Consider the following 23241-nt stretch of genomic DNA (forward strand, 5'->3'; position numbering starts at 1 on the left):
CACATATAAATTTTGACCAATAGCAGGGCTGAAATAACCAATTTACAATCTCATTACAAAATAATTACAATACACTATAGACAAAATATCTACAGGGCTTAAGGCCCAGATATTATAGGAGAAACACAGCACAGACACATTTGTCATTTACAGATTTAAAATCATAGAAGGAAGCAAATATTGCCTTAAAACAGAACATTTAAGTAGGTAAAGAACGCAGATCAAAATTTCCGATGCCTGGCCGTCTTACGCGTGAACCCGATACCAGACCGATAAGTACCAATGCGTTATTTCCAATGACCACCATCGGTCGGTTTGGAGTCGGTTTCATTGGTGTACCTGTAGCATAACTCCGAGAACTAGATGAATATGGGTCTATTTTGTTCTACATGATGGGGGAGAGGCGGTCATTCCCAGGATCATTGCCCAGCACCCCCCCCCCGCAATCACTTACTGATACATCATCATAGGTCTACACACATGTGTTCAAATTCGATTCCTGTTATATATCTGTGCAGAATATACTAATGAATAATCAATATTAAATGTGAACTCGTAAAACTTATCAATAATCAATTACAAATAACGGAATGATAAATATTCATTTTATCTTTCTCCTTTTCCATGTCTCAAATATACGTGGATAAATCTTCATCAAAACTACGGTTGAAAAAAAATCAGCTGTATTTCCCGAAACGTATCAAGCTGTTCAAGAGAGGTTAGTGATCTGAATTCATTAACCATAACAAATGGGCAGTAGACCTATACACCACTAACGAGTTCATTGAACTTATAGAAACCACGGTAAGCTTATATAAATATCGGTGATGTATAGTAGCCCACCACAAGGTTTGAGAAAAAAAGAGAAAGCTTTAAAAAGGCAATGATATATCAATAATTATAGGCTATAACTTTCCCAAACACGATTTTTCTTTTAGTTCACATGCGTTCAAAATTTGGATGGCATTCTTATGAATTCTTGTCTGCAAATTTCGAGGTGAAAAGTTCAATAGCAATTTATTAACCAATCGATCAATCAAATAAGCATTCACTTTGTCAATCAATAAAAACAATTAATTAATCAATTGGTCAATCAAAACAAGCATTCAACCATGCATCCAATATTATTATTCATTCAACCAACCAATCAATCAATCTATCACCTAATCAACCGATTATTCAATCAGTCATCTTTGATTAAGGAAGAACAGTGGCGTAGAGATGGGGGCTGGGGGCCATGGATCCTCCCCCCAGGAAAAAAAAAATCACGACCAAAAATAGGGAGAAAAGGAAAAAACGATTTGGTTACCAAAAAAGGGTCAAAATTTTGCTCACTCGCCTCGCTCGCTCGCAGCTTTTATTAATAGAAATCTTGCCCCATGCACCATGTCAGATCCCCTACAAAATGTTTGGTCTTTACGCTTCTGATGTAGTACATCCAAAACATCCAGAGAAAGTGGGCAACAGTTACTACATTAATCTTCAGTGAGTTCAGTCACCCCCCCCCCCCCTACAAACAAAAACTAGCCGCCTGGATACGCCAATGCCAAAGGGTAAATCATTGAGCCACAAGAGTGAAAACATGGAAAATGAGAAGGTGAATAGGGGTTAAGTCAAAATGTGGAACATGTTATCAGCATACATGCTCACAGTTTCAGGGTTACATTCTCAGAAATAAATGAGTTTAAAAGATTTATCTCGACCGTAAACCGCACTGATCAAGGCATAACATTCACTGATTTGACCCATTTTTGTCCCTGTGTGGTCGACAGAAATGCCCCCGGGAATTGTTCGTCGCCAGAGCCCCCCCCCCCCCAAAAAAAAAAAAGAAGAGAGAGAGAGAGATAATACAATTGAACATTATATCCATGGTATCCGAACGACGAATTGTAGAAGAAACCCTAACAAGCAAGACAAGTAAAAAAAAAAAATCAGTGGTATTTTTTTCTGGACGATATTTCGACACACGTTGATCCTACCATGGAGGTAGAAAGTCCCCATGATCCTACAAAGACAATTCTATTCCAATTATATCAGGAAGATAAAGTGACTATTATCCAAAATCTTTTTTTAGCATCAGCCGTAAAATGCAATTCTCTATGAAATCTATGTTCATTATCCTTAATTTTTTCCAAACAGATTCTCAAACAAAATATCAAGCTCATTCAATACACTTTCTGTCAAAAGTATACATGGACATGTTTCATCCTTTTCAGTTCAAATTTCGAAGGGAATAAAGCAATTTTATTTAGAGAAGATTGGCAGTGTGCCTGTTGATAAGATTGAAAACCGGATTACATAAGCGGAAGTCCCTTGTGTATTAAAAATATATAGTTTAAAGAAAGAAACAAAAAAATGTTCCGAGCATTGGACAAAAAATATCAGGGTCTCTGGGTTAATGTCACGAGCATTGTCACCCTTCGGCAGGGGTGATACTGTCAAAACCAACTCAAGGAAATTCGAACATCTGTCAAATTCATCCGAAAAGTTTATCAATATTCGCCCGGCTGTGGGGCTTTTGTTTCTGTCACAATAAATGCTTACAGCTTTTGGTGACATCGAAACCAGCAAACCGGCAACGCCAAGTTTACGCAGACTACTAGATAGCTTCCTGGCTTCATTCTTATGAAAGCGGTTCATGCTTCCTCCACCTACCTGAATGTTTCCGCTATTTTCGTCTGCTGGAGTATTTATTGTCCATCAAAAACAACATTGTCTTGAAAGGTATCTGAATTTCCGACTTGAGATTAAACTTTAGGAGAGCAGATATTGGTACAACCGCGGCCGCCATTGACGACTTCAATCTTTTTTATTTTGGTCTTTATCTTCTAAAAAATGTCGACTGATAATAATTATCTAAACACAGACATTGTTTGAAGTGACAGTAAAGATTCTAATCAGGTCAATATCATCGTCGAGGAGATGACCATTGGAAGTGTTTCGGCGCCCATGGCAATGACCTCTCGGTGTAGAACACCGATCGACATACGAGATAAAACAGGAGTTGGGTGGAGGGTGACGAAAAGTGGATTTGCGTTTCACTTGGGTGACGAAAATAAGATTCCGGGGGTCTTGATATACCAACACTTGACGACATCAAGCATTAATTGTAACAACGGTATCTACGTAATAGGCAAACCAAAATGACATGGAAGCGGATTTAGATATAGGGTGGATAAGGCACCTTTAAATTCGGTTGATCTTCCCGTCAATCCACCCCATTTTCTTCCATATTTATCCCCTAACACCCCCTTTTCTCTCTCTCTCTCTCCCACCCTCTACCTCCTCTCTTCTCAGTTAATCATTTTTGCCTTTCCTTTCTTTACAATTACCTGTCCCTCCCATTAGTCTGTACTTTGTTTAAAATTTAAACAATGCCTGCTATACCCGGGCCCCGTGACACAAAGGAAAACGATTAATCGTACGCTTGATTTTCACGATTGATTGTACATTGTAGTCAATGCAATCAGTCCTAGAGAAATGTTCTACGATCATTGCTAAGTTTTTGTCTCACCTGCATAGCAGAGTGAGACTATAGGCGCCGCTTTTCCGACGGCGACGGCGGCGGCGGCGGCGGCGTCAACACCAAATCTTAACCTGAGGTTAAGTTTTTGAAATGACAGCATAACTTAGAAAGTATATGGACCTAGTTCATGAAACTTGGCCATAAGGTTAATCAAGTATTACTGAACATCCTGCCTGAGTTTCATGTCACATGACCAAGGTCAAAGGTCATTTAGGGTCAATGAACTTAGACCATGTTGGGGGAATCAACATCAAAATCTTAACCTAAGGTTAAGTTTTTGAAATGTCATCATAACTTAGAAAATATATGGACCTAGTTCATGAAACTTATACATAAGGTTAATCAAGTATCACTAAACATCCTGCATGAGTTTCACGTCACATGACCAAGGTCAAAGGTCATTTAGGGTCAATGAACTTTGGCCGAATTGGGGGTATCTGTTGAATTACCATCATAACTTTGAAAGTTTATGGATCTGATTCATGAAACTTGGACATAATAGTAATAAAATATTACTGAACATCCTGTGCAAGTTTCAGGTCACATGATCAAGTTCAAAGGTCATTTAGGGTCAATGAACTTTGGCCAAATTGGGGTATTTGTTGAATTACAGCCATAAATTTGAAAGTGTGTTGGTCTAGTTCATAAAACTTGGACATAATAGTAATCAAGTATCACTGAACATCCTGTGCGAGTTTCAGGTCACATGATCAAGGTCAAAGGTCATGTAAGGTCAAAGAACTTTGGCCACGTTGGGGGTATTTGTTGAATTGCCACTATATCTCTATAAGTGTATTGGTCTAGTTCATAAAACGTGGAAATAAGAGTAACCAAGTATCACTGAACATCTTGTGCGAGTTATAGTAGTTTTCAAAATCAGCACTGCTGCTATATTGAATCGCGTGATGCAGGTGAGACGGCCAGAGGCATTCCACTTGTTTGTGTTTCGGGCCCCTTTTTGTAGAAAGCGTTTTGACAGTTTACTTGGCAGATCATACGAGAGGATAAAAAGACGATTGAAGAGGAATTCTTTGCTTACCGACAAACTCGTTGCGTATCCTGATGCGGTCTTCGACGCTGTCGGTGGCGATGAGGATGCAGTTGATGAAGGCGATGAGGGTCGTTTTGTACGACGACGTCTCGGCCCCGTGGAGTTCATCGATGATGAGACCAAAACGGTATCGTTGCTTCTTCGACTCCTGGGACAAAGAAATCAAGAAAAAAAATATCTCAACGATGAGTTCTTTGAGGATTGTGGTGACGGGATCGACGATGACGACACATGATATTATCAAAATAAAATTATTTTATTTATTTAGTTTAATTTAATTTCTCATATCCAACAAAGGCTAAAGTAGCATGTTTTTGTCAAATGACAATCGGCATCAATGTATGTTGGAGAGACCATGACACTTTTTTATAGATGTACATGGGATGGGGCTTTGTGTGTAGAGTGCTTGCGATTTGTGATGTGTGGGGGTGAGGGGAGTGTATGTCTTCAAGACCATTCGCTTTTTTTCTCGGGAAGCGGGCAATGCATTTCAAGGACGAAATGGAAATATTTGGTGCACATCTTCATGCATTGCTGTGAAAATCTGAAAATTAGATAAGAGTGTTTTTCGGGGGAAGGGAGGGGGCTGACTCCTGCCCTGACCCTAGTCTGCTATGCAGACTCTGAATGGCTCGTGAGGTGGGATCTGCTGGTTTGCGAAGCAAACCAGCCTGAAAGGGCGAGCGAAGCGAGCCATTTTAGATCTGCAGCCTCAGTAGACCTAGTCTGCTATGCAGACTCGTTGAATCAGCTGTGATACACACACTGCAGATGTTGGTCTACATTTGTAGACTACCCTGACCCCACTGTGTATGGCCCTGGACAGCTATTATCACTGGTGTAATGATGGAAAGGGGGGGGGGGGTGCTTGAGGACACTTGCTAATTCCCAGTGAACGAAAGAGAGAGAAAAGTAAAGGCATCTGGCACCCCTTTCTGATCTGTATCGCATAAAGAAATGTAGCATACAACGGGACTGACATACAAAATGGCGGCCAACCGATTTAGTTGTTCAACGTAACATCTTACAAACTTTGCAGTCATCTAACAGAACAATGTGATTCCGAGTCATCAAAGTGTATATTTTACTAAATCTCTCTCTGTTCTTAAATCTTTGTTCAAGGCAAATAATATTAGATTATACTTTAGGGACGCATTGTGACATACGTATAAAGAATGTTCTAATACCCCAATGCGGTTAACGGTATCATAATCCAGAAACTTCAGGGATATTCGATTTTATTCGGTCGAGGCATGAAAGTAATAAATTCATTATTATTTTGATAATAATTTGGCGAAGGAGAAAGTAGTATAATTCGAACCTATAGGGTATACATTATTCAGGGCAGGAATGCAGAAAATACGTTTCAATATTGGGAGTTTCTATTGCTATACATGGAGTTTCTTGTTGAAAGAAGAGGACGCCCTCTCGCGTTTCATGTTACTCAATTCTGCCATCATTGATTGATGAAATTAAATAGGCTATTGTCATTTCAGGGACAAGGTGCTGCGTTTAATTACAAACATTCTGTATCATCATGCAGTGTATTATTTTCATAATCATGCCCGACTTTTGTTGATCAGGATGATAGGCTTTTATGGGATAAGGTAAATGGTGAAGGGGGGGGGGGGGTGGGTGGTCTCAGACAGACTATATGTTGCAGAGACACCACTTCTACTCCTTCGATATAACGATAAATTAAAAAAAATCATGAGCAAGATTTCAATGAATTTTTCGTAATACCCTGTATCAGGTTCCCTTGCATACTTGAAAAATATTCTATTTCGCATTTCCGTGTTTTTGTGTTGTTTTCCCCCTTGGAAAGCGGATGGCCAGTGGCGTAACTACGGGGGGGCATGGGGGGGCATGTGCCCCCCCCCCCCCCCAATCGGCTGACCAAAAAAAAAAAACGAGGAAAAGGAGAAAAAGAGGGAGAAAAATAGAGAACCGTAGTAGGAAAGAAGACATTATTATTCATTATAATGTTATATTATAATTATGTTATGTTACATTACATAACAGACATTTTTATCATAACTTTATGAAACATAATTTGCTCAGGGCCTATGTCTTCATTGTTCCTGGTGCTCGCATTAATATACACCAAATATATTTCCTCGCACTTCGAGTTATTGTTTAATGTAGTGACATATGCTTCTTTTTCATGACTCCTTAAAGTGATTGCCCCATGTTAAGGTCTTAATAAAAAAAAATTTCCTGTCCGTGATTACGTTCGCATTAGTGGATTGGTGAGATATGTCTGCCCTCCATGAATTCCTAAAATCAGTCCTTAAAATGTCCCTTTTTCTCATCTGAATATCAAAAATTTTCGGCTCGCGCTTCGCGCTCGCATCGATTGGTTAGTGAAATACGTATGGTCTGAATTCCTACAAGCAAGCCTTAGAATGCTCCCACTTCTGGTCTGAATTATCTAAATTTTCAGCTCGCGCTTCGCGCTCGCAATATTTGATAAGTGAGATGCGTATGATAATTATGATTACAATGACTACAAAAAAGTGCTTCATGTGTTTAGATGTTATTGCAACAAACTTCAGCAAGCGCTTGGCACTCGCATTAGATGACTATGGTGAGATTTGTGTACTTTTACTGGATTCCTAAAATATAGTCCTTAAAATCTCCCTGTTTGGGGTCAATATATACAAAATTTTCAGCTCGCGCTTCGCGCTCGCATTATTCCAGTGAGATACATATATCCGTTCAATGGCATTGTCCTTAAAATCAGTGTCTCTATTAGGTCAGTATACCTGGCAACTGAGAGCGCTTCGCGCGCTCACTAAGTGACTCAAAATTTTTGCTGGTGCCCCCCCTAATGCCTTGACCCACGGTACGCCACTGCGGATGGCGATTGGTTTTTATAATGGGGGGGGGGGAGGCGCTCCCCACGTCCTCATCTAACAGTGTCGAAAGTCTACCATATTTTGTTTTCCCCTTGTCACACTTGAGGGCATTTAATTCTCAACAACCGAGATTTTTCCAGGATCCAAAAGCGACGGGCCGAGGAAATTGTTTGTAACGCAGACACATAATTATAAACATTCCCACAATACATGTAAACTTATACGGATTTATTATTGGCGGCACTTGCAACATACCACGTTTTCTATCTAGTTTACAACTATATGATTGCTTTCTGAAAGTGTATGGTGTCAAATTTAATAGCACAATGTAATTTTAATTTGCTCTGTCCCCATGCGTAAACCTTTCGAATACGAAAACTAGCACATGTACGGATTCTAAAAATTGTTCCCTTTATGATCATCAATGCGAATCTATTCTTTAATTCCAAAAGAAACGTGCCATGAGTCCAGAATTAATCATCAGTTACTTTTAAGTGGCAGTTAGCATGGTTTGAGAAGGTCAACGAATATACATTTGTACTTGCGCCCTCTGTCATCGTAGTCCATATAACATTTAGAGTGAGAGTAGCTGATTCGAACTTTTTATTCTGAAGATTTCGCATCAATTGGCATTCATACATATAAACTCCAGATAAACTTATCCATAGTGGAAAGAATGACGCCTAATGGAAACATAACAATGTTGGACCCTTAAAATCTGAGTTTCATAACAGGATTGAACGGAAAAAAAATATTCGAGTGGTCAACGAATAGACCTTACGAAAAACAGAAAAGAGTAGAAGAAGAAGAAATAAAAAATAAAACGAAGAAACCAAAAAAAAAGGTTGTAGAAATTTCAGATTACTTTCTAAGGAGTCTATTAGTTCGGAAGACAAAAGAACAAGACCGAGGGAAAAACTTTATTTTAAAAGAACCATGACAGAGAGAGAAGGAGAAATTTTAAACAAGTTTTGTCAGCTTATTGTGGTTTACGGGACGTTCGTGCTTTACGCCCTCTATTGGGATACGTTGCACAATTTCGGCAAAGTTTTTGCGCGTCAAAGACAGATTAGAGCTTCACTTTTCACACCTGCTACGAAATCATACCTTTTTAGATTCATCACGCAACAGGTTAACGAGAAATATTTCGTTTTGGAAATCGTATTAGCTGTCAGTAAAATTCAGACATAAGAGGTGACTGGCTTTCAAGGGAATCGGATTAAACAAACACGTAAAATAGAAAATGGAACACGCAAAATTTGCTATAGCACGCACAAGACTTCGACCATTCAAAGCTATTGTATCCAACACAACACCAGTTAATCAACATTACAACAAAACGACAAGGTGATTATTTATTATATATGTTGTTTGTGATGGATTTCAACGGCTTCCAACTATGTCGAGGTATAGGGTCGCTATATGCCACGATTTTGTTTTTGCTTTTCAGTCGCAAAAACCCCACGCTGGCTTCGACACGAATCAAATATGCTTTGATAAACCCGAATTTCTATTAATTTGAGTTTTTGTTAAATAGGAAGAACTCATCTATGGAATTTGGATCTTGTTTAGTTTTTTTTTTGATTGGTTAAGAGAAACTTGGGATGACTTCGGACTATAAATGACAATGTATTAAACAGACCTTGACAATACACGCGGTATAGATGCAAGGAAGATATATTTCACGCAGTGGTTGTTATTGGGTCACGAAGTACTATTGAATCGGGGGCAAATATTGTTCATGTTTCGGCAATAGACAATTTGCACCGTGATCAACAAAAGCGATGAATGGTCAGAAACACTTCGGATAAAAATACAGGACTGGGATATGACAGTTCCGAGTTAGAAAGATAAAAAGGCTGAAAGAAGGGCAGAAGTATGGGCGATTACAGTTCCAAAATATCAACAATAAAATAAGATAAAAAAGAGAGATAGGAAATTAACGAAACATGGACAGACAAACATGAAATAAGAGCATGTACCTGTAGATAGAAAAAAAAAGAAGATAGTGATTGATCGATAAATAGGTAGGTAGATAGATATTATATAGGTCGATTGATAGATAAATAGATAGATAGATATGTAGGTAGGTAGGTAGGTAGGTAGATAGATAAATATATAGATAGATAGATAGATAGATGGGTGGATGCATGGATCGATGGATGAGTATAAAAACATATAGAACGAAACAAATATAGAGAGAAAATAGAAATAACAAAATAATACATCATTAACATTTAATAAGATATTAATAACCCTTATAAATCAAATATTCTGTTTTAAACCAAAGTGTCATAATCTAAATTATAGAAAAACACAAGTAGGGTAATTGGCAACAAATGTTACGCTAACAGATCTAAAATACACATCAAAGTGCTATGCAAAATATCAATCATAATCATAACCATCGACTGCGCATCGAGAACAGTCATAAAAATAAACAATGAATAAAAAATTATGACAGATGTATCCGAAACCACCTGTTGAACGATTAATTGCAGAGGCGCTCGACACGGCAACGACTTCAATCAATGAAATTAAACACTGTCATGACATTCCATACATTCCGATCTATTGTATTCGGTAAATGATATACATACACAAACACCGTCCTCAAACAAATGCTTACAAACTGAAAGAGAATGTATATCTATATATTCCTATTCAGTCAGTAATTGCACCCCTTTCAAGGCTTACTTATCTATTTTCAGAGAATTATACCCCATAAAGTGCCAGAGTCAAATTCTGTATACCACAAAGTTTGCCCTGTTACATGATTAAACCAAACAAATAATATCAAAAGTCATAAAGACAGAAACACTTGTTAATTATTCACACTCTTAGAAAAATGTTTTAAAGAAAAACAAAGGTTTTAAGTAATCTCATAACTGAAAAATAACCGGAAAATATAAATGAACGCTTTTTTCCCTTTCCTTTAAAAAAAAAGAGAAAAAAAAACATGTTTAAAAATACAAGTTCATTCCAATAATGCAGTATTATGTGAAGTCATTTTTTTCAAATATTATAGAGACAGAAATTATCAATTTTTATATCCTTTAAAACAAATGTTTTATTATTGGGATGAGGGAATGGGGGGGGCATAAATGACTATTCAAAAGAATTCGTTTTAGCTTTTCATATATTTTCATTTATTTGCTGGGATTTTTTTTAGATTTGCTGTGATTATTATTATTATTATAAACAGTTCTTGTATAGCGCATATCACAAAATAATGTCTCTATGCGCTTCCAAAGGACTTGGATATTATTACCCCAGCTGTAGCTTGGCTGCCGTAATTACTCAGATTACAGCGCACACGCATTTCAAGGAATAAATTCCTGCCAGGTACCCATTCACCTCACCTGGGTTGAGTGCAGCACAATGTGGATAAATTTCTTGCCGAAGGAAATTACGCCATGGCTGGGATTCGAACCCACGACCCTCCGTTTCAAAGTCCGGAGACTAATCCACTGGACCACAACGCTCCACGATTTGCTGTGATTTTCCCTCGACGTTTTCAATTTCTTTACTGAAGCTTTAATGGTTTTGCATACAAAATCAATCGTCAAAATAAAACGTAAATAAAATCTATTCAATTGATCCGTTTGATATAAAGATTATAGGCATTTTCGTGTTCACGTGGTTTAGTAGGAAAAATACCAAATCCAATGTGTGAAAATTATAATTTACGATTGAATTCATATTTCTAAATGGAAGGTGTAGATTTCATCCCTTAGGGGACGTGGTATAAAGACCGGTTGAAGCATAATGATTGATTCATCATTTTATTATGATAACTACTACCATTTCTTTTTGTCTAAGTAAGGCATCCCCGGTTATAGTTGGTGTCCTACTGAGCGCGCTGAGAGGCGCGGCGGGGTTTGGGCAAGCGCCATCGGAGTCGCGCTGTTCAAAATCATGAAAATGAAAAAAAAAAAACACTTTCAATGTGATGGATTAAGCTAAAAGCTGGGGGACTGTTTTTTCTTCCAATGGCAATCGTCTTTGAAGCTTTATAACAAAGGCATCAAAATGGTGGGTGGTTAGGGCTCATCCCACACGAAGGGATTAACTTTTTGTGTTCAGGTAGAATTATGAAGCTCTGCATGGGTTAAGCTGTATACCCAAAGAACTCAGGTAGAGTAGAAAGGGAACCGCTTTGGATAAACTACGGAGGGGAGAGGGGGGGGGGGCGGGGGTGAAAGATGTCCCCATCTCAACAAAAGTCGAAAATGATATATTTTTCCCGTTTTCGGGACAATGGATTAAGCCAAATAATATATCTTGAATTTGCCCTTCGTTCTCTTTTGTCCTTTTGGCCCCTATCTGCCTCTCCCTCCATTTCCACTGTCCCAAAGAAACGAATAAAATATAAATGAATAAACAAATAAATCAATAAAATTTTCAGACATGATGGGTATGTCTTCAATACGTTGATTTAGTATATCGAAGCTCTTTGGTAATATGCAAAAAAATAACTCGATAAGGAAACATGAAAATGATGAAAAATGAAAAAATACTTTATGACAGAAATGTATCGCATTATGCCTGCAATGATAGTGAATAAAACGCAGCATGTTTCAACTACATGCCGCTATAACCTTCACAACCACATTATTGATAATCCGTCATCAAAAAGACAAAATTTGGGTAAAAGAAATCGCGTGACGAAATTCCCCTTTATTTTTTTCCCGAAACCATAGTAAAAAAAATAAAAATAAAAATGACATTGTTGTCTAGCTCGTTCCTACCGCGTGCGGCAGAAGAAAGAGATCGGCTTTTTCAGTTTGGAGTTTGGTGAATTGTTTGCACAGTTTTTCTGCCGCTTTGCTCAACTAACCAAGGCGAAACGTTAAAAAAATAACAAAACCAAAAATAGCACGGGTAGCTGGGCTTCGTTTGCCCGCCCCCTCTGTTTTATCTGTTTTGTCTTTTCTGTCTATTTTTTACTCCAAAGAAAGAATCGTTGATTTAAAAAAAGGTCTGGGGTGCCCCCCCCCCCCCCCTCATTTATGGTATTCATTTTGTGTACATTGAACCCGAATAATATCAAGGGAAGTCCTCTTGACGTGAACTATATATCATACACCACTAATCTTTAAAATGGTGATAATTACACAATGCCACTATAATTGGTTTACATACAGAGGGCGCAAGACCTAGTAACTCGACCACCTCGATACAAATTTTCCGCGAATAATATTTCTTCTTTTCGCGTATAGATTCGGCCTAGTATACTATTCTATAGAATATAAAACAAAATCATTTACTCCCCAAGATATAAACCATAATAGTGAATAAGGACTCACATTTAATTTCGTTTTCAATTTTCTCTTGGTTTCTAACATGAAAAAGCCACTGAACAGCGATTGTTTAAATAAAAGAAAAAATAATATACCACATCATGTACATCGAACGTACAATTCGATAAGTTTACAACACAAAATGCTATAGTTAACGAGATTATAGTGCGCAAATGCTTACTATCTTATACCAATTTGATTTTGATTAATTTCATTAAATCTAAAGTGTCACACCAATAAAAAAAAAACATCGTTCCGAAATTCCCATTTTCGAATAGAAAGAATATTACTCACATGCAGTGGCTGTGTCAAAACCATCACCTTTATGCTTCAGTCCCCCCAACGAAACCGACTCCAAACTGACCAATGATCTTTCATTGGTAATAACGCAATAGCTTTGGTCGGTAGGGGTGTCGGTTTCCCAGTGTGACTGAGGCATCAACGTCAACGTCGGAGTGTCATGGAGTCGGCAAAGCCTTTGCTTTCGTCAAAAGAAAAGCAAAATCCAGGTGTGCTTCTATCCCTATAGGTCTCACACTACGGGACACCCATTGTACATTATTCTAACATCTCAGCGTCATTTTGTTCTTTATAATTTGGCTCTTTCCCGAAAAGATTAGAAGGTTTTTGAAATTGAGTTTATTGGCATGGTTGGTGGGCTGTGTGGTTTTTGAAGATGATCGTTTACAAAAGCTTGAAGCCATATTAAAGCCAAACATCATTTTCTGGTACAAAAAATGGTTATGTGTGGGCCTACAGTGTGGTTGAGAGGAAATCGATAAATCGTTTTCATCATTTAAAACATGCTTAAAACATAAATGCGACTTCCAATGCCATAGAAAGCGATTATTGAGCCTTTCGATCTATCTAGCCATTCAAACTTTCCATGTGAATGATGGACTGAGCTGCTTAACGATAGTGCACATTGGTGATTCGGACAATTTGTCGTGTAGGCTATTTTGTGGAAGCACGCAACATTTATATAGCGCTTCTATAATTCTTGAAACGATTCATGCTATTGCCTAGGATTTAGCACTGTTACCCTGATCGGGCGCTCGAGCAATCAAGGAATTCCTTCCTACCGGGAATACATGCACTATCCCTTGGTGGGGAGTTGTAGAAGTAGATAAACGCCTTGCCAAAGAACACGAGTGCTGCGGTGGGATTTGAACCCCGGACCCTGTGGTCCAGAGACGTATCCACTAAGCCACAATATACCTCTACAAGCCAAAATGGATGTACTTCTACATTTGCTTGGAGGACAACCCATCTTAATAATATTGCCATGATTACACTGAGATTCAGGTATATACCTTTATCTTGTTCACAAAAAGCCTATCTCGCTCCCAAATATAATGTTCACTTGTCTAGTTGTTGCTATATCCCGAAAATAGAAGCTCGTTTTGTAGGTCGTAGAAATTCATCTCATGTTCAATTTTATAACCCAGTGAAGACATCACAAAACATGAATGGTTTCCACCCGATTGGGTAGTTCACTGGATTTGATCTCGATGTCAATGTTGAAAGAAAATTGTATTTAGATTCCCGACATGACTCGTCAACTTTTTAACAAAGACTCGTGCTATCATCTCGCACACCATGATACAGGGGGATATATTATGAATTATACACTGGTCCCTCGTAAAAAAAAAACTTTATTGAGAGACTCCCGACACAATCCGTCAACTCTTTAACAAGATTCATGCTATCACACTGATCTGCACATCATGATACAGAGTGATATGATATAAAGAATACGATGGTTCATGGTAAAAATCATTTATCGAGACTCCCGACATGATTCGTCAACTTTGTAACACCGATTCATGCTAACACTTTACACATCATAGTATACGGTGCACTCTAAAACACTGAGTAAATTTTACACAATATTGCGTAGAAAGGGAACATGCACGTTTGTTGGGTATATTTTTTTACCCCATATTGGTCGAAATGCGTATTTTTTTAAGGGAAAATTTCAACGCAACATTGCGTAAAAATTTACCAAATATTTGGTTTCTTTTTACCAACATGCATGTTCCCATTTTACCCAATATTGGGTAAACCTTCTTTTTTAGAGTGTAATAAAATATAAATAATTTATTATACACTGGTTCATGGTAAACACTACCCCATAGGCCTGCTTGGTACTGTTATGAAGAGTTATGCATCATGTTCATGGTAAAAACTATAACATACTTTACAAAAACACCGACACTTTTTCTAGATACAACAGACATAACAGACACAGTCAGACAGTGAAAATCTTACTGCATTCGAACAGAAGAATCTACTTCCACTACGAATTTACAGAGGTTTTAAAGGCTATTGGTTCGAATCTAGTAAAGACCTGACTCAAACCATGGAGGTAGAAAGAAACATGCTCAAACTGAAAGCGGGAATAGGGATAAAACATACTAGCGCATGGACATTTACTGCTAGAGCAAAACCACTTCAATAAACTAATTTTGATATGGAAACATCCAACGTCTACTCAAAGACCTGTCTGTCTACGCTGTCGGTAGTAATATGTCGGGTAAACATCTGGCAATATTATTAGATGATATATCATTTCTTTCAAGGGATTATAAAAAGAAATCATCCAGTGCCAGTTTGCCACCCTCAACACGCTCAACGTGAGTTGATACCCCCGACCACATGGACAACACTGCAGGGAGTTCCCAACTCCCTATTCATACAGTGTAAATATTCGAGAGAAAAAAAACATAGACATTGTACAATTGTGTAAAAATGCCATAGCATTTAATGAGGTCGTCTAAACAAATTGTTGATTCACAATGCAAATTTCCCCTTTATTTCAATCCACAATCTATGTTCCATGGTTCAAATTCCAGATGCACATGACTACATGGAAAACCACACGTAAACACTGGTAATGATTAATTTTCAAAGATCATATCAAGATCATAACACTCTTAAAATAGTTGGGCAAAAACATACTGTCCACACAACTATTGGTTAAAATCTGTCCAAATTGGGAAATAAAAACTACTAATTGGATAATAAATTTGCTCAATTGGATAATAATTGCACAGAGTATATATATATTTTTACCAACATATATCACCCAACACAGTGGACAGTATGTTGCCCAACATTTTATGTGTGTATATAGTACGGGTAACTGAACATATCTGTAAAAAAAAACACGAACAATGATAAATCAAAATTTCATGATATCGAAGTCCCCGGGCTCGTTTACAACCAGTGAAAATACGTTATGTCCCAAATTGGCCAGGATAAAGGAAAACAAATAGCATAGCATTGTGTTAACCTGACATTTTCTTTTTTAAATAATTTTACCCAAACTGACAAACATTGAAACAAGAATCCAAGTTTACCCAACACCTGGTAAAATGAAAAATTTTACTATACTACATTCCCATCGGCCATTTATTTTGTCCAAAAAGATAATTTAGATGCTTTTGACCAAGTAAATGAGGTCACTTACACGGATGTTTCTTCATCTCATAAAATACGGTGACTGTGTAAAACCATAACTATCATGACTATAACTCTCTCCCCGTGATCATGATCATAATCATGGCGTCTTTTTTCATCACTCAGTCTTGATCCATTTCTTTGAATCCACAATGACTGAAAAGGGGGAATAACACCAGAAAGTAAGGGTTGATGAATGGACGAGTGTGGCATAATGTCCCATCAACGAAATGATTGACAATAAAGATTAAAAAAACACTGACATGAATTTTATACTATTCTATATTATAACGAATGATTGTTTTCACAGCATAAAGGATAAAAAGCAAAAGAAGAAAGAATGGAACCTACCAACAACATCCTTATGCAGATCCATTCAAGCCATCACATACAATGAGATAGACCACGTACAGAAATCTCAATTGCTCCCAAAACTGCTTCAAATGAGATCTAGAGAGCTCTCAAAGGAAACCAAATGGAAGGTTGGAAATCATAGAATATTGTTGAATAACGAAGGTTCAGTTACTTTCCACAAAGGAGCCTTAATTGGGCTCCTAGACCTAAGATGTCCGTCATTATTGCGATTTCTCAAAGATCTGCTACAACTGATATCAGCTAATTCTTCAAAAAGAGCCCGAACTGAATGTAGGATATTGTTCAAACGGATGTTCAGTATACTTCCCCAGATAAAGGGTACTTGAACTTGTTAAATGAGCTCCTAGACTTCAGAATTCTGTCATAACTTCGATCTCTGACAGTTCTGCTGCAACTGATACCAGCTAATTCTCCCATCAGCCAAACTGAATGTAGGATATCTTCGCAGTATTGTCCAAACGGATGTTCAGTAACTCTCCCTGATAAAGGATCCTTGACCATGTTAGACTTCAGAATCCTGTCATAACTGCGATCTCTCAAAGTTCTGGTATCAACTGATACCAGGTATAAGAGCCCACATTGCATATCGGATATCTTCGCAGAATGGTCCAAATGGGGGACTTCAGTTGAATACTCCCACTGAAAAAAGGAACCTCAATGTCATGTTAAAAGAACACCTGGAATCCATCAAGTATTCTTATTAAGATCTTTACAACGCCATGACCTCCATACATCGGAAACCTGGACCATTCGTCGGATTATGGACCTAGTAAACCAAGACCACTTTAGTCCAGGATAGAAGGGGTCGAACCTTGTTTTTTTTATATATACAATGTTTTTTGATGGTTTCTTGTCAATTCGAGGGTGCTGATTCCGAATCTGAATGATGCCACTCGTGTAACCTTGAGCATTTTCTGCAAATTGGCAAAATCCAATATGGCCGCCAAAATATTCAAATTACCCATGAAAATCATAAAATTGTCCACACATTGGCTTTAAAGTACATGCAATTGTGCTGCCGGAGTGAAATAATATCTGAAAAAATGATTTTTGTCAAAATATTTATTTTCTTGATATCAAAATGGCCGCCATAATAGACCCCTGTACAATATGAATGGGGAAAATAATTTTTTACAAAATTGAGCACTGAAATGCAAGTAATTATGATCTATGAGTGAAGCAATGTCTGTAAACATGATTGCTAACGATATATATCATTTGTTATGTCAGTTATGTGATAAATCCTGTATTTTGATATTCAAAATGGTCTTCAAAAGCCCTAACACTATTATGTACAATGTGAATGGTGACACAAAAAAATCACAAGAGTGAGCACTAAAATGCATTTTGTTGAGATAAACGAGTGGAATACTGACTAAAAACATTATTGTTAACGAAATTTATTATTTAACATGCCATGTATGTGATAAACCCTGTATTTTGATATTTAATATGACCGCCAAAGGCCCTAAAATTATGATCTACGATGTGAGAGAGGACAAAAACAATCACAAGGTGAGCACTAAAACGTATTTTTTTGTGGTAAATTAGTGGAATACTGTCTTCAAATATAATTTGCAACGAAATATATTATTCGGGTTTCATATTTGTGTTAAATATTGTATTTTGACTTTCAAAATGGCCGCCAAAAGACATTGACTGTATTATGTACAATCGATCTGGGAAACCAATTTTCACATGAGTCAGCACCATAACATGCATATAATTGTGATTTAAGAGTAAAATATTGTCTGAAAACATAATTCCTAACAAGATATATCATTCATTCTGCCAGGTAGGTGATAAGTAATGTATTTTGAAAGTCAAAATGGCCGCTACAGGCCCTAACGTTAGGCCTATTATGTACTTTGTGAATGGGAATATATTATTTTAACAGAATTTGGCTTTGCTTGACTAAATGGTGTTGCATGTATGAGTGAAATATCGTCTGAAAATATGATTTTGTAACCAAATAGATCATTTCTTATGTTATTTAGGTGATAAATGCTATATTTAAATTTCAAAATGGCTGCAATATGTTTCTTTGTGGAAATTATCTTTCCCCATTCAAATTTTACATATTAAGATAAGGGACTATGGCGGCCATTTTTCATTTTTAAAAGGCTGCATTCATCACCTTTATGACACAAGCTATGATATATTTCGTTAGAAATCATTGGGTTTAGATAATACTTAACACTTACATCAAAATTAAGCCATTTTCATAGTAAAAATTTTGTCAAAATTATCTGTCCCCAGTTACAATGTACATACTACTTTGGGCTATGGCAGCAATTTTGAATTTCAAAGTAAGGCCTTTATTACCTTCTCAACCATTATGTGATGTATTTAGTCAGAAATCATGTTCAAGACCAAATTTTACCTATACATCACATAGTTACGTGCGTTTTTGGTTCTCATTCTGGTGATGATTAGTTTCCCTATACGCATGTTACAGAATTTGTAGGGGCTTGTGCGGCCGTTTTGAAAGTCAAAATACAGTATTTATCACCTATGGGAGAGGAAATGTTATATTTCATTTAAAAAATCACGTTTTCAAACAATATTTTCCTTATACAACAGAATTATATGGATTTCATAGTCAGGCAAATCCTAATTCTTTCAAAAGTATTTGTCCCCATTTACATTGTAGATAATACTGTAAGGGCCCATAGGGGCCATTTTGAATTTTACAATACAGCATTTATCTCATGCATGAAAAATGAAATGATATGTTTCGCCAGAAATCATGTGTTTAGACAATATTTCACTCGTATAGATTACAATTACATTCATTTTATTGTTTTTACTCTTGTGAAAATTAGTTTCTTCATTCGCTTTGTTCATAATACAGATAGGGCCTATGGCAGCCATTTTGAATGTCAACACGCAGCATAATTACCGAAATTGCACGGGAAATATGTTTCGTTAGAAATCCTTGTTGTCAGACAGTGTTACACCAATATTTCGCAGTTATTGGCATTTTAAAGTCAAACAAATTCAAAGGTTGTGAAAATTATTTGTCCCCTTTTATATATTGTACACAGTATAAGGGGTCTATGACAGCCATTTTGAATATCATAATACAGCATTTATCACATTAGATAGTATACAAATGACATAGTTTTGTTAATAGTCATGTTTTCAGACAGTAGTCCACTCGCAGGTCACAATCACATGCAATAATAGTGCTCTTGTTTGAACAAATATTTTCCCCATTCATATTCTACATAATAAAGTATACAGGGGTTATGGCGGCCATTTTGAATATCAATAAAATAAATATTTTGTCAAATATCGCTTTTCCAATTGGTATTTCACTTCTGCACAACAACTACATGCATTTTATAGCTAATGTGTTGGCAATTTTATGATTTTCATGGGTAATTTGCATATTTTGGCGGCCATATTGGATTTTGCCAATTTGCGGAAAATGCTCAAGGTTACAAGAGTGGCATCATTCAGATTCGGAATCAGCACCCTCGAATTGACAAGAAACCATAAAAAAACATTGTATATCTAAAAAAACAAGGTTCGACCCCTTGTCTATGGGGCCTATCCTGGACTACTTCCTACGAAGGAGGGTCAAGAAGAAATGGCATCTCATTCATGCTGATTGGGATTAAAGAATGTGGACCAAGCTCATCAAGGGGCGAGGTGATGGAGGTATGGGAAGCCGGTAGGGTGATTAACTGCTCATTAATACCAGAGGATTTAGATACTTAACACCGGCATCTTAATTCCTTTACTAGTTAAGACCCTATAAACGATATCTATCATGTCTATAGTGTCTACATATACATGAACCCAGACCGAATGATGTTTAAGGACACGATAATGCTCTCAGTGTGTTCATGTATGGGTAAAAACCTACATTTTTTTATATATTTTTGATTTCAGGATAATTATCTTTTTTATGGAATTCGGCTGAAAGAGTAACTTACTTTTAACGACTGCCCCTAACAAACACATTCGGGATTACGTTTTGAAAATTTTCATTCAGGATTCGCTGTTGAATTACAGTGTTTTTATCACAGATTTATATCACAGATTAACCACTGGTAGTTTTGAACACTGACCTAAAAAACAAAAATAGTTTCTTTAAACTGCGCTTACATGGTCATATTGAAAAATATTAACATTGATCAATTGAATAGCAAAAGAAATGAGGTATACTTCAGATAACCGTTTGACATAGAATATGATGATTAAGTCATCGTTATTTTCTACCAACATTATACCAAGTAATATGAATTCTTGACGATATGACAAGGATTGAAGCCTAAGGGATCCAACAAAATGAAGGAACGTCTTCATTCAGGTCTGCGCTACGAGACTATAGTCGTGTATATCATCGATGTCGATATCGATTCTTTATGTCAGCTGGGAACCATCCTAAGAGGCACCATCCGATAGAATACCTGGACGTGAAATACAACCTGCACCCTTCCCCACGACCACAGGCTCCCCTCTCCGACGGGTAACACTCCCTAGACATGAGCTTTCCGAAGAGATCCGCCTCCCCTTTCATTAGCCGACAGGTAAACGCACCCCTAGAAAAGAGTTATAATGAAAATACCCCCTCCCCATGACGACATAACCCTTTTTCTTATTTATCAATTGGTTTAAAAAATAAGATTACACTCTGACAGGTGAGGCATTCCTGGATATGGAGAACAATTAACATCCCCCGTTCCATTCCACCCTCTCCAACAATTAATGCATCCCTAGGAAAGAGGTATAAACTGCACCCCTCCCACTGACCGCTCCACCACCTTTCTTATCAATAATTTTAATATCATCCGACAGGCATGACATGTAATGCGGTAATGGCCAACACTCCGTGGATCCACCTGCACTCTTTCACCAAGAACGGTCCAACTCTTGAGATCAGTAGTAGGTCCATGATTAGACACATCATACGACAGGTAATGCATCCTTAGATTAACTCACCCTCCCTGGTCATGCTGGTCAAGAGGTAAGATCCGTTACCCCTCTCCTCACCTCGACCATTCCCAATTCTATGACATCATCCGACAGGTTACCGTGGTTACCGAACATGTCCAACGCATCCCCGCCATGGATGCATGCACCCCTCACCACGCTCGCTAGACTAGCTCCACCCATCTCTATCTTCTCTAATTATCATACGACAGGTAATACATACATAGGTCAATGCTCCCTGTGGTCATTGCTCCTTGGTCAATCCTCCCTGGTCAAGAGGTAAAATCCCCTATCCTCACCTCGATCATTCCCAATCTTATGACATGTATGACATCATCCGACAGTTACACTTTTGCCATGCACCCCTCACCAGATTAGCTCCACCAATTTTCACCCCTCTCTTATCAACAGGACATATCATACGACATGTAACGCATCCATATAGGTCAACACTCCCTGGTCAAGAGGTATCATCCACTAACCCTCTCCTCACCTCGTTCATTCCTCATATACGACATCATCCGACAGGTAAACTTGATATATCCCCCTCAATGCAACCCCTCACCATACCCGCTCCTACCATCTCTAACCCTCTCTTACCAATCGTGCAAAAGGGGATGCAAATATAGGTCAATACTCCCAGGTAAAGAGGTTATTAACCCTTGCCCATCTTCTCATCTCGAGCATTCCTAATTTTAAGGCATCATCCGGCAGGTATACCTGATGAAATTTCAGGCCAAGCATCCACCATGTCCACCAACAGACTAGCTCCACCCATACCCACTCCTCTCTTCTTAATAGGACACATCATACGATATGTAAGGCATCCACAGGTAAAAAAAATCCCGCAGTTAAGAGGTAATACCTTACCCCTCTATTCACCTCGAGCATTCCTAATCTCAAGACACAATCCGACAGGTGTACCTCACCAGACAGCTCCACCCCTCTCCACCACGCCCATTCTCTCTCTTGTATCTTCCGACAGGAAATGCACATATAGGTCTAGACTCTGAACATGGGGCTATTCTGCACCCCAAGTACCACTCTAATGCCTCCATGAACAAACATTCCCTGGACATAAGGTAAAAAACTGCACCGCTTTTCATGATACCCCCCATTATATCAGTGTCTGCATCCCAAGATATTCGAGTTATGCTTGTAAGGAGATGCTATAACACAAGTGTTACTAAAGTTGTATTTATTGAAATTCAAACAAATTATACAGCAGACGTTCAGGTACATGTCTAATATCCTTATTTTCCATTCATGTAATCAAACTGGTCAAACTGAAATGGGTGAATGTCAATCTCTTATTCTAGAAAATATGAATACATTTTAATTACGAAGGATGTACAATATTACTGCGTGCAAGGTGACAGGGCGTCTAGGCTCATAATCATCTTTGGTTCGAAGGGTGATAAGAAATTGACGGAAACCCATGAATACTAATGACAAGCTGTAATGAAGATGATGAAGAAAATAAACGACGTTGTTGGTTTGCCCATGGACGAGGCCGATCTGTAGAGTGCCTTGACTTGCATGATGATGACCATTGTTGATGGGTAGTTCAAAATATTCAAGAAGACATCAAATCGAGTGGGCGAAGTGATCGAGTTGACGCTGGCTTGGTGTGGAGTTCTGCATTTGTTATTTGTTTCTTTTCATTTTTTGAATGGAGAATGGAAGATTTGAAATGTGTGGAAGATTCTCAAAACATTTTAC

The 23241-nt window shown here is 37.7% G+C and overlaps 1 protein-coding gene across 1 annotated transcript in view; it reads right to left on the reverse strand.

Annotated features, from left to right (window-relative positions):
• LOC129261319 (uncharacterized) overlaps nucleotides 1–22327 on the reverse strand; it is a 98321-nt gene extending 75994 nt beyond the window's left edge. Inside the window, exons 1-3 of the mRNA XM_054899384.2 lie at nucleotides 22240–22327; nucleotides 21580–21713; nucleotides 4566–4725 (exon numbers count right to left, since the gene is read on the reverse strand). Of these exons, the coding sequence (XP_054755359.2) occupies nucleotides 4566–4725; nucleotides 21580–21713; nucleotides 22240–22327 (382 nt within the window). The remainder of the gene's footprint in view (nucleotides 1–4565; nucleotides 4726–21579; nucleotides 21714–22239) is intronic.
• Nucleotides 22328–23241: the final 914 nt, after the last annotated feature.

Source organism: Lytechinus pictus, chromosome 5 (assembly GCF_037042905.1).
Source record: "Lytechinus pictus isolate F3 Inbred chromosome 5, Lp3.0, whole genome shotgun sequence".
NCBI classification, from domain to species: domain Eukaryota; kingdom Metazoa; phylum Echinodermata; class Echinoidea; order Temnopleuroida; family Toxopneustidae; genus Lytechinus; species Lytechinus pictus.